General features: G+C 44.0%; 1 protein-coding gene across 1 annotated transcript in view; it reads left to right on the plus strand.

The window, feature by feature from the left end:
* The first annotated feature begins 4526 nt into the window (after positions 1-4526).
* Positions 4527-14802, plus strand: part of LOC138581056 (phosphatidylinositol transfer protein beta isoform-like) — a 254710-nt gene continuing 244434 nt past the window's right edge. Inside the window, exon 1 of the mRNA XM_069652098.1 lies at positions 4527-4692. Within this exon, the coding sequence (XP_069508199.1) occupies positions 4673-4692 (20 nt within the window). The 5' untranslated portion in view covers positions 4527-4672. The remainder of the gene's footprint in view (positions 4693-14802) is intronic.

Here is a 14802-nt window from a genome sequence, read left to right on the forward strand (position 1 = left end):
AAAAAAGGTGGCCCCTTATTTTTTTGGGTAATGTACAATGTCTGGACCTGTAATGCTGATTTGGGTGAATTGTGTGATTGTGTGTGTGCTTAGTTGTCTGTGTATATACTGTGTTGTTGTGTCTTGTACGTTTGTTTTAAGTCACATCTAGGCATGATCTGTTAAGAGATGACTTGTACCATATTCTTATCCTTGATGTTAAACCTTATTTGTAGTTCTTTAGGATTTGTTACATGGGTTGGCGGAAGTTCATTAATTGCTGGGGATTTGATCTTAGTGTTAGTATACGCTCTTCAAATTTGGCTTGGTGTGTTTCTTGGATTCCTTTTGTATATAAATGTAAATGCTTTTAAAAGAGATTTATTTTAAAAAGAATCAAATAAGGGTTTTCAAATAAGGGTGTCTCTCTGGATACCATGCCTGTCTGACATATCGTTATCTTTCTCTCTAGTCATCACCCCCTTTTATGTCTTGTGGCGCCTTGAAACACTATTTGATTCATAGGCACCTTACAAAAATCCAATAAAATAAAATAGTTGCCTGGAAAAATATACCATGCCACAGTACGAAAAGGCTAGACTGGCTGCACTCAAATGCCACTTTAGCAAGGTAATTACATGTATCATGATTGCTTTATTAGAGAGGCCCAGTACAAAATGTCAAGCCACAGTAAGAAATTGCTAGACTAGCTGCACCCAAATGCTAGCCTAGCCGCTTAGTAACACTTATACAACAAGACAGTGGGCCTCATTACTCTAGAGGTAACCATGCCGCTTTTTGCGGCATGGCGACCCCCATTCCAGGTACCGGGTCTGGGTTCCCTTAATGGGGAAATACCAGGCCATTCCGACCTTGGAGGGCGCGGTATTTCCCCATTCAAGGAACCCGGACCCGGTCCATCCCCATTCCCATTTCAGCCCTGATAGGGCTCAATGGGAATGGGGAGCATGCTAACAATGGGCCTGTTAATGACGGGCCCGCTGTTAGCATGCTGGACCGCTCGCGGGACCCGCTAAGGACGTCTGGTAAAACTAGGCGTCCTTAGCGGGTCCCGCGAGCGGACCTCGTAATGAGGCGGTAGGGGGTTAATGGGGCCGGCAGCTCTACCGCCCTGTTAACCCCATAGCGCCTTCCTCGTAATGAGGCCCAGTGTTTCAAAGCGCCACAAGGATAAAGGGAAGGGAACAAGGGAGCAAATATACAAAGAAAATGACAATAAATACATTGAAACAAACAGTGGTCCTACTAGGTTTTGTAACATTAGGAACGTGCAAGTGCAGTGAAAAGAAAAAAGGGAGTGGGGTAAGTGCTATTAGGGTCCCCCAGCGGAGGAAATACAGAGGAGCCTGTTTGGGAGGCAGAGGGTAAGTGCAAGGGTGGAGGCGTCCCAAACGAGTAGGGAGGTCTACCGCCGAACAGGTAAGTGCAGGGCAGTGGCAAAGCACCCCAAGGCAGTGGTTTCCAGAGAGCAATGCAGGGTGGGGGCAGGGGGTTGCTGGTGCCATTTGGGCAAAAGGCTGGCACCCGAATGCGTTCATGAGAGACTAGGGCACCAATCTCAGCGATAGGGGCGATGGTTAGTATGGGAGGGGGAGAGGGAAGGAAGAGGAGAAGAGTAAGGTCTTGAGTTTGCGGAACTTGAGGTAGTCTGGCTCAAGACAGAGGGAGAGAGGCACACTGATCCATAGGAGGGAGCTAGCTGAAGAGAGAGATCTTCCCCCAGCTTTCTGCTTGGAGAAATGTTTGATCAGCAGAGAGTTAGTTGGAGCAGCAAGACCGAAGGGATCTGGAAGGAGATTATTTAGTAAGCAAGAGCTGCAGGTAGCGTGGTCCCAGGCCCCAGACAGCCTTGTGAGTGATGCAAATGTCTTAAATTTGATCCTTTCAGCAACCGGGAGCCAGTGGAGAGATTTTAGAGCTGGAGAGATTCGGCCCCAGGGCCTGGGGACAAGGATAAGTCCTGCAGCCCCATTTTGGATTAGTTGAAGAGGATGGAGTAAAGAAAGAGGCAGGTTGAGGAAGAGGCTGTTACAGTAATCCAGCCTGGAGAGGAGCAGAGCTCTAGAGACATTGAGCTTCTGCGGGAAGGTGAGGAAAGGGAGAATGCCTCTAAGGAGGTGAAGTTGAAAGTGGGCCTTCTTGGCAAGTTCCAAGATGTAAGGAGTAAAGGAGACAGATGAGTCGAAGATGACCCTAAGGTTTCTGGCTTTAGTGGCAGTGAGAGGGAGGTGAGCCCATAAGGAGCGTCCAGAGTGCAGGAAGGAAACGGGGAACAGGTATCCCGAATCTCATGCCTTACTGGCATTAAGACAGAGATCATTGGAGGTGCACCAAGACTGAATAGCAGACAGGCAGTCAGGGATGATAGATGAGGAAGTAGAGTAGGAAGAGGCAAGCTTGAAGAAGAGTTGTGTGTCATCTGCGTAACAATGGAAATGAGGGGAGAAGGCAGAGATTAGGTAGACAAGAGGTGCAAGGTAGATGTTGAAAAGCCAAGGCGAGGATAGAGCACTGGGGAACACCACGTGTCGAGAGAGTTGTGGAAGAGGAGAAGGAGCCCAGGAGCAACTGGGACAGGTTTCAGTGAGGACGGAGGTCAACCAATCCAGTGCCCGGTCTGAGATACGAAGGGTATCTTAGAGCCATTTTATGAGGATAGAGTGGTTAACTGCGTCAAAGGCGGAAGAGAGGTCGAAGAGAATGAGAACAGCAAGATAGAGTCAAGATTTGCTAGCAGTTCTTCATGGGTGTTCAGGAGAGCAGTTTCTGTGCCTCTGGATGCTCACAAACCAGATTGATGGTCATGTAAACAACCAACGAGCTCAGTGTGTTGGGTCAGTTTGGGGAAGACCAACTTCTCCAGGAGTTTCCCAAGGAAGGGTTTAATAGAGATAGGGTGGTAGTTGGCCGGACAGGAGGGGTCGGCTGAAGGCTTTTTTAGGAGGGGGTGCACAAGGTAGTGCTTGAGGGAGGAAGGGAAAGAGCCAGCGGCTAAGGAGTGGTTGCAGAAGTTGTCAAGAAACAGAGCGAAGGAGGAGATTTGTCCTTAATGGTTCTGGAAGAACAGAGAGTTACCTGTTTGGATGAGACCTTCATAGAGCAGTCTACTCTGGAGACCTCATCCGTTGTGATGGGTGAGAAGGAGGAGAGAGTGGGTGGGGGTTGAAGAGAGGCCAAGGGAGGCAGGGGGAGGAGTGGAGGAAGCAGAAGGAGAGGTCAGAATGTCCTGAATTTTAGAGGTTAAACGGATGGCCAGTGCAGTACAGAGGGCTTGAGAAGGAAGAGGCTAGGCGGCGACTGCAGATGGATTGGCCAGCTCCTTGCAGATCTTGAAGTGTTCAGCCATGTTGTTAGAAGCTCCAGAAATAAGGGCCTGAATGTGCCCTCTTCTTGCTTGGAATGGATAGGACAAGGTGCTTCATAGGTAAGCACTGGACGAGGAAGAGTGCAACTAGGAGCAATACCGATTTACAATAATTTCTTTTTGAAGTCACTCTGGCAGACTTCAAAAAGAAATGATTTCCCTTAAGGAAAAAAACAAAAGAAATCCGAATCCCCCTGCCCCCAAGGGTCATGGGCTGAGGCAACCCAACAGCAAAGGAGCTCGATTTAGTATCCAATAGCGCTTGTTTGTGCACACGTGGTTACATGTCTTTAAATTGAAATATTGTAGATTGAATGCACATATCTTGAATATTTTATATTGAAAACTTTTATAGTGAATGCAAAAAAAATGTTTGCGGCTCCCCCCAAACCTCCGTTTCCAACCCCTAAACCCCCCCCCCCAACCCCGGTCGTTTCCCGAAAATATTTAACCCTTTACCGCACCCCAAAATGCATTCACTATAAATGTTTTCAATATAAAAAATTCGATATATGGGCAGTCACTTTAAAAAAAAAATCGATACAAACACTGTATACCCATACTTCTCTCATTTGCGGATTTTTGCGGTAGAGAAGCACAGAAATTATATTTTCAGTCTACGAGGAACTGATCTGCATTTCAACTAAAATGTAAACAATGGTCAAACACGGTTATGTTAGGTTGGCAACTACGGGGTGGCTAGTGCAATCGGTTCATCAGAAAGAAGAGCCACTCCAGTCTGAGATGGCCGCCGCGCTAGCGTAATGCATCAATTTTGGAATTAATGTGAAGGGCTCCTATCCGACACATCTGTGGGTAGAGCTTCAGGATTTTTGGGAAAGTGCCCAGTTCAAACGGGACACCACGCTTGACTTGATTCGAAGGAGCGAATGATAGTATATTTGGCCGACATGCTGGCACTGCAGTTATTTAAGCGAAAGCGACTTCATAACTCAATAACATTTAACAGCTAATCAAACACGCATCAAAAATAAATGTCATGTTGAAATAAAAGTAGTTATTTTTTTTTACCCTGATAAAACGATGGGAGCAACCCATCATTTGATAATACACTCACATACTTCGTAAACCATGGCGTAACATTGATTTTCATTCAAAACCTCTCCTAAATACATATGCATTCACAGGCGCGGTTGAAATGACATCACAACTCCTGCTTTTCGTGATCTCCTTTCCGAAGCCGGGCGGAAGTGGAAGCGAGAGGATGGTGTGTGGGCAACAGGGGCGCTTCCTGTTTCCGGTGAGCGGCGCGCGAGCACTAGCAACTCAGTAGCAGCAGTAGGAAAGATGGTGCTGATCAAGGAATTGTAAGTAGGGCGTGGGCAAGGATTCCGATTGTGTGGAATGTTTAGCGGGAGCTCTCAGGTGTGAGCTGCGGTTCGAGCTACATGAGCCGGGAAGGGCACAACTGGATCGTTCTGCTGTGTTGATGTGTAATATGCACCTGTCATATTTTAGTATCGCCAAGATGCCCCTCTGTGAATGAACGTGTTCTTTACAAGACGAAATGTTAGGTTCTGTTTGTTAATTGTCTCTTCGCGTGCGAGATGCTAAGGCTGTAGATCATCTTTTGGGGCGCAGTCAGTTTTGTTTTTTCATTGTATTGTGTTGCTACTGAAGTGTGTCCTCTGCCAGTACTTCTACGTTCTGTCATGCTTTGATTTTGTTCCCATAGGTTTGCCAATGCGCTATTTGTAAAGTTTGTGACTTCCAATCATGTAATTGTTACGATTTTCTTAAAGTACTGTTCCACTGTTTTTGATCCAAATGTTGGATTATAATCTCTACCTCAAATAGAAGACAGGGATAGTATGACACCATTTGGTATAACTGTTCTCATATCAACATCTCCCGCTCTTCCCCCATCACTCTAAGTAAACACTGCTGGCTTCACACCCCCGGCTAGGCATTTCTCCTCAGGCCTAACCACTCTCGGTCCCGATAAATCCCGTCAGAGCGAACACATACTCCTGATCTGTCCACCACCACACCTACCGCTAAGAAGAAGCTACCACACGAACTCCGCACCAGCTGCACACATACCTGGTGCGCACACGCACCATTGGACTCTCTCTGATCTCTCTCTACTGACTCGAACTTCGGTTCCCAAGGGCGTTCAACCTACCAGCGCCTTCAGACCATACCAATGGTATATAAGGCGCTATATAAATGCAAAATAACAATAACCTGTAGAGCTTTCCTTTTCTACTTGGCAGTTTTTCTATGTCTCCTATGCTCTGTGCTATCTTGTCTACAGTGCTGGTAACTGTTTCTGTTTTTCGGCCCCACAGTGGATTCTTTTGTCATTGCCACTGCTAGTTTAATTCTTCTCAGTTTGTTTTGCAGTTCTTGTATTTACCCTTTTTGTTTGGTTTACTGCGTTATCCCATCTTCAATGCTACTAGTTGTGTCTGTCTTTAAGGTCACTTGTTTCCCCATACAGTTGATGCGGGTCCCTTTTGGATAGACCAATCAGTCACAACTTGCTGAATTTTTAATTTCCTTCAGCAATCTCGAATACAGATTTTCAATTCTTTTGTTATAGAAAGGCATGATTCTATTAAAGACTCAGAAGCAAAGAACTATACTCAACTCTTTACTTCTCGAGCGGCCAATTGCTTTCATTTAAAACAAACTGTAAAATGAACTACAACATCCATGAACGCAGAGGAAATTTGAAGTTTGTCTCCAATTGGTTCAACATTACACGTGATCTCGAAAGTCCATTATAGACAACACTGTCTTCCTTCATTCTTCCTCTTTCTGAACTGAAACTTGCGTTCTAACCGGTAAATGCTTGCACTCTCCTATCGCCATCGATCAATCCTCATAGAACCCACACGCTTAGATTCTGAACCTGTCAAAACATATACAGCAATGATGAAGCAACCATCCCAGGATGGGTGGGCAATCGCAAGAATAACTGACATCAGCATAGACCTAAAGCATTACATAATTAAACATCATGAGTCTTTAATAGAATCATGACTTTCTATAACGAAATGTATTGAAATTCTGTATCAAGACTCGGAGGCTTGGATTATGCTTGTTTAAAGCTTATTTACCACCAACGGAGCCACCTGATCTACTGGTGTAAAATACACGTTTTTTTACATGTCTCGTTTGACAAATCTGCCGCCTTCAAAATATCCTCCAGGTGTGCTCCCATTTTAAATGCTGTGGATGCCAATGGCACCTCTAGTCGAATGAGCGCCAAAATGATCCCCATCAAATCCTGCTCTCGTACACAATTTTACCCATCTTGCTAGAGTAGCTGATGCCACTGCCTTAAAAGGCTTCCTTACTGCCATCAACAGTTGGGATTCTCATATGGGCCTGAACTGTTCTGCCATGTTCTTGTAAGACTTCAGGCATCTGACTGGACATAGTCTGGGACGGTCTGGAAAGGCTGCATAATCTACAGTCCTGATCTCTGTTTTAGTCCTTTTTTCTATGTAGAATGTAACTCCCTGTAGGAGAAAAGGATTTCCTGTCTGCCTACAAAGCCTTGACTTCTGAGACCTTCTTGCAGGAAATCAAACACAGAAATGTGGTCAGTTTCGCCCAAAGAGCTTTTCTGGATAGCTCATCATTATCTGGCCATGACTCGAACATTCTCCAGACCACACTCGCATCCCAAAGCCAAGAATATTTCTGAGTCAGAGGTCTCGTAGTCCTTTAGTAATCTACAAATCAACGGATCTTCCTTCACGGATGTACCGTCGACTTGTTCAGGGGCGACTGAGATTGCCGACAGGTAGGTGTTAATCGTTCTGTAAGCCTTGGTCTGTACCGCCTGGTTAGCCAGGAAGTTCACCACATGAATTACATCTGTTCGAGCAGGATGTACTACTCTCTCCATGCATCAATTATTCCATATACGCCATGCGACTCTGTAAGCCTTCCCGGTCCCAGGGGCCCAGGATTCTCTCATGAATTCTTGAGCCTCTCCTGAAAGACCTGGCTTGGCCCATGATCTCCTGAAATCGCCCAGGCTATTGAGCTCAGACCCCCTGTTCGGGCCCAGCACAATCTCCTCTGTGTGGAAGCAAAATTGGAATGTCATATAATATTTCCAGCAGGTCTGGAAACCAAGCCTGATCTCTCCAATCGGGGGTCACCAGTATTGCAAACGTTCGTGCTATCATGGCGAACGGCGGGAACGCACATTCTATCGAAAGGAGTATGGTTGCGCTCATTCTTTTTTCAGCATTCTGGCTGAAAAGGACATGGCTCATACTACTTCACATGATGTCCATTTCAATGTTTTATCTATTTCCCCTTCTGAGAATGGGGCTAAAATAGCTAAAAACACCTACACCTCGTTGCCTAGAGATTACGTGTTTAGTTAGGCCTGCTGTGTCATGTCATGTCAGACCTAAGTGTTTGTGGCCTAGGTCCAGCATTGAGTCATATTGAAGAAATGGTGCATTAAAAAAAAAACATTATTTAATATACCGATAGCCAAACTGGCTTTGTATATATAAACACTTCTTACTCATCAATTAGACCTTTTCCAGGATCCAACCTATTACATGACGAGAATCATCAAGTGCATAGTTCAAAAAATGTATCAAGTAACTAATAGGATAAAAATGGTGCATTGAAATGTACTTTTATTTTCTCAACGTGTGACCATTTGGAGAGATTGGTTTGTCCATTTCCTTAAGGACTCAGGAATTAACCTAGCATCTGCAGTGAGATGCTCCTCATTAAATGTTGTAAATCTCGCAACAATTTTCGCTTTGTGTCTACTTTTGAATCTAGGAAAAGCAGCAAACATGCTAGTTTTAAAATCACTTCTGGTGAGCAACTCCAACCTCCAAATAATATGCAATTTTATGTGCCTTTTTGTCAAAATTTATGAGCCACACCAGAAATTCCTGGAGCATGAATGATGCAGTGTTTCTGTCAGAAATACTGCTCCAGTCCGCATCTGCGTGAAATTACCAAATACAAAAGTCCAACCTTCAAGTCCGATTATTTTTTTTCTTCCATTTTCCGCAAATATATGTGGGGGGAGACCCCCCACCTTACCCTTTATACATTTTTATTCACTTTACCCCACCACAAATATATATGCAGAAAATTGGGGGTCGAACCTTTGGTATTGGGTAATTTCGTACAATACCCTCCAGGAAATTGAATGCTGTAACTAACTACGCACTCGTGATTTTTGACAGCCTTTGGGCTAAATTTCTGGAGAACTGCAAGTGGATCAGAAAGTTCAAAGTTGTGGATATATCACACATTCACCTAAAAGAGTATCCGCTATATCTTTGATATTTATAAACCTAATGGAAAGACCTCAATGTATACATACTTTGCCAGATACGCATGTTCTACAGTAAATTTAAAAAACGGATGAATTGTAATTTGTCATTTGTTTAGCACCTTTTCCCATTGGTATTGCTTCAAAGGGCTGTTGATTGAACGCCCTCTGGGCACCGAGGTCCAAGGTATGGAAAAGTTGTCAGAGGAGTTTGGAATGTGTGTGTGCATTTTGTCCAATACGACAGTAGGTATGGGTGGACAAGTCCCTGTGGGTTACCCATGTTCAGCTGGTATGTGGATTGTTGCTGTGAGGTAGTCTGGCCAGGATGCTAGTTCAGGAGACTCCTTATGTGTCCAGCTGGACCAAGTTTTTGTTGTGGTGGATAGCTGCATTCTTATTACAGGGGTGTTGTGCGATGCCTCTTAAAGTATTTTATTATGGCAGATGCGTGTGGGTGGGTCACCGCGCCTTAGCCTATCCTCCATAAGCATGGAGTGTGATGCATACCTGTGTCTCCTGGCTGGTTTCTTGGTTTGTAGCGGCGTTCAACACAGAGGCTAAACTCAACATGTTGATAAGTTTGGCAGTGTCAAAACCGCAGCTAAATTCAGGACAGTGGTTATGCTCAAAATGCATTTTAAAGCTGTCTAATTAAAAATGCATCAACATTCAACACAGTTGCTGTACCCAAAATGCTTTTGGATTTATAATGGGGCAGAGGTAATTACAGTGGTTCTACACAGCATGCAGCTAAGTCTAACACAGTGTCAAAATTCAAAATGCAGCCAAATTCAACACAGTGGCTATACTCCAAAACAGCTGAGAAAAACAGTGGCTATGCTCAAAATGTAGCTGTGGGTGAATTCAAAGCACAGTTAAATTCAACAGCGGCTATATTCAAAATATATCTCGTATTAAAAGGTGCTGCATATTCAAGCGCAGCTAAATTTAAGCACAGTGGCAAACTTCAAAGTGCAGCAAGCGTTAAAGCCGTGCTAACTATATTTCAGCTTGATTGAAAATATAGTCAAGAAAAAGCATAAATGCAGCACTGGATGTGCAACCAAATAATCTCTTACCTGGAAGTTGCTGCAGACAGCTTTGGAGGCCTGGCTGGGGTGCCCAGGGCAAACAGGTCGATGTAGATGCACTTTAGCAGCCTTGGCCATGCCGCCTGCTAGAAAAGTGCATCCTAGTACTCTAGGCCAATCGGGGGCGGGAGCGGGCAGGAGAGGGAGTTGAGAGAGCTTGGATGCCGCTGGATGCAACAGAGGCTAAAGTCAAACAAGTGGGGAAGTGAAATGGAAGGTGGCTTCTATAGTTGCTTCTATACTTGATCAGTACGGGGGACGATGGGGCGGTAAAAGGGCATTTCTGGTCACGTGCCCAGCCGCTCCTTTCTCGCTCTGCTGTGACTAACGAGTGAATGTATCCTTTCATGCATACGCACCCACGCACACACAAACGTGCAATATTTTGAATCTATACATATCTAAAAGCCTTTCTTAATGAGAAATGCCGAACAGCTGCTTGCTGAGAGGCTTTCATAAAACTAAAGCGCACCAAAAACCTCAAGCGGTTGGATGCCATTGATGTGCTTGGGGGGACAAAGAACATGGTGTGCAATGCCCATGCAAATCACTGAAATTTGAAAAATAATTATACTGTAGCAGAGTGGGCTCTATTTAAACTGTTTAAGAAGGCAGCAGTAAACGCAGAAATGCAGCCCTGTTAGAACATACTTTTACAGTCTACTACACTGATCTTCCAAATCAGGCTCAATAAGAATGGCACTTCTAATTAAATTTCCCAAAGTGCAGAGCAATTTACAATGCACATTAGTGGTGCCAGATTATTAAATAAGATTGTAACACAGAAAATCAAAGCATTTGAACAGTGAAAAAACACAAATTTATTTCTAAGTGTTAAACTTTACAAACTCTAAATGTATTAGCTTGATGAAATAACCAACAGAGGAAAGTGTTAAATAAACGGAGCATGACTCAACCAGATGTCAGCAGTGAACTCCACAATTTATGAGGGTGCTACCAAGAATAGCCTGCGAGGAATAGGAAAAAGAAAGGTGATGTATTCACAAGAATTAATTGCGTAACAAGGCCTAATATGCTACTTATGTGGAGGGCTGCCAGAACTCATGAAGAAGGTATTGCAACATCTGTGGAAAGCACTAATCCTGGTTCCTCCAGGTGTACCTGCACTGCAGAAAGCAGGTTTTAGCACTCTACAGCAAACGCATGAGCCAAGATAATTACCAAATCATGTGTACATTGTGAAGATTGCTGAGGTTCAACAGCAGCGCTAAATTGAACAAATTGATCTCATTCCTAGAACAGCAAATAGGAAGGTGTCTCCCCCTCAGCTCACTTTACTGGAATCTTTCACAAACTTGCATTTGCAATCACCTGAAAGCCCCTTATAATTGAGCTCCGATGTAATCCCAATAAAGGATGTGATGAGATAGATTAGTCTTGGTGTAAGACCATCAAGCAAAACCTCAGTGTTTAAGGGTGCCAGGTCGAAGAAGACAACCAAAGAAATATTTCAGTACCTGGCCCAGTTTTTGGGTCAGCAGAACATTTGAACTTCATAGCCTCCTGGTCATACACGGTGATAGTCTGCTGTACAAAACGTGTCCACCTGTAAGATAGATTGTGAAATGATTGCAACTCCCCTGGAAGATTGGGTGGAAGAAGAACAAAACATTCTGAACCCCGGCTTGGTGAGGCTTCTAGTCTGGCCTGGTTATTTATACCTGACCACATACTCACTCTAACGCGAATAGTCCACAAATAGAGTGCATAAAAGAACATGCTTTTTAGATTTCACCTGGTGTGGGTATAGGGCAGACCACAACATCTGCACTGTGTACTAGCCATTGGTGCATGATAATTGACGCTTGGCAAGTAAGTAATGGTGTGCTGTGTGCATGATAATTGAGGGGCAAGTGACGATCTCCGACTAGTAGCTTGAAACTTGACATGTGGTATAGGGTTTATAGAGCACATGTAAACCCAAAGACAACTTGGTCAAAGCATTGATTCATGGGCTTAGATGCTCCTGGCTATCTTAATCACTTTGTGTACAGAGACCCCTGCTGCGCTGAGGATATCACTAGCTGGAAAACAGAGAAAGCTATTTGAAACTACTACCAAATGAGTAAAACTGGGCTGTCTCCTTACTCCTCTATTCTTGGTACATGTAAATGACCTCCTATTTGATGCCCTTCTCTTCCAAGATCTACTTGCAAAAGGAAGACTTCCAAGTTATATTGTGAGGAATTGCACACAAAATGGTATGCCATACTAGTTGTTTAAGGTTAATCATGCTCCAAGTCATATTACCTGGTAAAAAAGCCACAAGGCATTAGTCATAACCTTTGAATGGCATGTAAAGAAAGGCTAAGCTGAAACCATTCCACTGAGAGAGTAGGCACTTGAAGAGGAACAATTTCTCCCGAAAATTGTCCTTCAAACAACATTGAGATGTCTTGAAACACATTTCGATAAATATTTGAAGACCAAGCTTGGTGGGATCATGGCCTATGATGCTGAGGTATAGAGACTGGACTGGAATTCAAGACTACTGTCGTGTAATGGAGGCGTCTGGAAAAATATTATTTTTGCCAAAATGATTGTCCACAGCTACACTGGAATCCAGCTTGAGATGTAAATTCGTCATAAATGGAGAGTGCACAATGCATATGTGATTTTACGATTAAGGATGGGGACGAAAACAACATGTTTGGTCTACTAGTGAATATGCCAGTCAAGCATGCCATTCCAAGGTGAGGAATCTGCTGTTTTTATAAGATGGAAACACTGGACTTATGCCTGCTTTCAACCAATATGAGAAGTCCAAAGTCACTTCTGTGCACTGTAATACTAAGCTAGGTGCTCCAGAAAAAAATAGTCTAGACAAAAATGTCAACCCTAATGCAATTCCATGTGGCTGAAGATGAGATTACTGGCCATCCTGGTATGTGCTCATGGATCTCTATGCGGAGAAAACAGCCTGACCTCGACAGTGACATCTGTTCGTGCTGCAAGGCTGCAAAAAGAGGACTAAACACAGAGTAATCTCCCCTCTTCCAGCAAACCCATGAAAAACAACATCTCCATCTTTGGAAATAATGCCTCAGACAAGGCAGCCTGGTTGTCTTCTGCCCCCCCACCCACCCCCAACTATCCAGGGACGTACATCAGCTGGTGACCAGAGCACTAACAAGCTTCCTCAGAGCAGCTGTAAGATTGGGGTGGGAGGGATCATCATTTTGAAGGGAAGGACATCCTGCTGGAAATTGTTGACTGTGAGGCAGCATTGTTCCCAGGACCTATCCTGGGAACTACAATGTAAAGAATTGGACAATTCTTATGGAGCTCCGGTATCCAGATGGCAGGACTGTTGGAAAGAATTTTCTAATATCTAATTTTAATGTTCAGGAAGACCAATCCACACCTCTTGTTTGTAGGTCACCTTAGTATGTCCGACTTTCCAGGGGATAGTTGTGGATGAGCAGTCAAGGCGACCCTCTGTAAGGGGGGGGACCAGGAAGGAAAAGGAACTGGGTAGCATAGAACACATAGTAAGAGATTGTATGAAAATAAATATACTGTTGAGTAGTATTTTTCATCCGAAGTTTACATTTTTACAAAAGTCCTTCAGTCCTGTTGGCAGTGCCGTTAGGCCAGGGATGTGGAACTTTTCAGAAGCCTGGTTATCCGAGGAATACCTTTTTTATATGACTATTTTTAAAAAGCCTGTGTGGGTATTGTAGAAAGGTGTGATTGGTCTGTTTTCAGTCAACAAAAGCTGGAGTTAAGTGTATGTGACAAACAAGATGGTGTGCCTGCGGTAAGATAAAGAGAATCAAAGTTTGTGGTCCAGTAAAAAAGGTGCAAGGTATGCCGGTTTTGTAAGAACCCATCGCCATGTTGCAGAGAGGAACCATGGATCGATGATCGTTCAGCTACTTCAGATGTTGAGATTGCATCTGTGGAGGACCTGAGGTTTAAGAGCAGAAACGCAGCTAAGCAAGCAATCATAAGTCTTGAACGCTATCTAGTACTATTGCATTTCAAGAGTGTCTGGGCCCCAAAAACTCGGTGATCCTATTGCCTTGCTAGAAGTATTACTCCGATGACTCTTCCCATGGCTATTCAACCTGTTCTTTGAGTCCAGGAACGATTTCACTGGTGGGGTTTGCGCTGGGACTGACGTGACGCATGGAGAGTACAGGTTCCACATTTTCCTTAGTTAAGTCCTTCTGCTTCGGGAAGAGTCCTTGCATTTGACAAAGGTGTAATGCAGACACCACTATTCTTATACTGATATTGATGGACTTTGGGCTGGATGCACATCAAGCATCTAGTAAGACACAAAATGATATTCAGCTGTTCAATCGGGAGTACTAGCCATATTAAAATTCTGCCACTGAAACACACAGGCTGTCGATTCAAAAGTGAATCCAAGTCGCTCATTCATCAATCTGTCCAAGTCCGTTAATGAGGGCATGTACAAATCAAGCTTTTGTTCACTCGTCACAAAATGGTGAAATTCTAATGGCTGCATAGTCCAGTTGGGGCTCCCAAAAACAGAGGCGCTGTTTTGCATCACATGCAAGTCCTTCTATTGGGGACTCCCTGGGGTAAGGGAGGACAGTGGAGTGAGGGGGAATTGTATTTTTTTAAAGTACACATTGTGGCCTAGAGTTTGCATGTGAATATGTGGCTATTCGTGAATACGGTCACAACTGGTATGGTATGGTTACATGGCAGTTTTCATAGCAAAATTAAAAGATGTATTGTACTAGTAACTTTTGCTTTCCTCCATGCAAGGTCACCAAATGGGGCATCCAGCGGATCTGGCCAAATGCAAACACTTGTGCCAAATTGGGTGAAGTTGGATCCCCTTTTTCATGCACAAAATGATTGCTGTAAAACATATTTTTACATTGATTTTTCTGCCTCAAAGGAAATCTCAATCTCCTACCCTCGCCTCCCAAGCATCCAACGCCTTGGTCTGAAGGTGTGTGCGATAACCTCTGCAGCCAGCATTGTATGGTTTGCAATAAGTTCGGAGGGGCAAAAAGAAATGCATGCTAGACTATGCAATTATCACATGC

This window comes from Ambystoma mexicanum, chromosome 3p, assembly GCF_040938575.1.
Source record: "Ambystoma mexicanum isolate Mex_15411 chromosome 3p, UKY_AmexF1_1, whole genome shotgun sequence".
Taxonomy (NCBI): Eukaryota; Metazoa; Chordata; class Amphibia; order Caudata; family Ambystomatidae; genus Ambystoma; species Ambystoma mexicanum.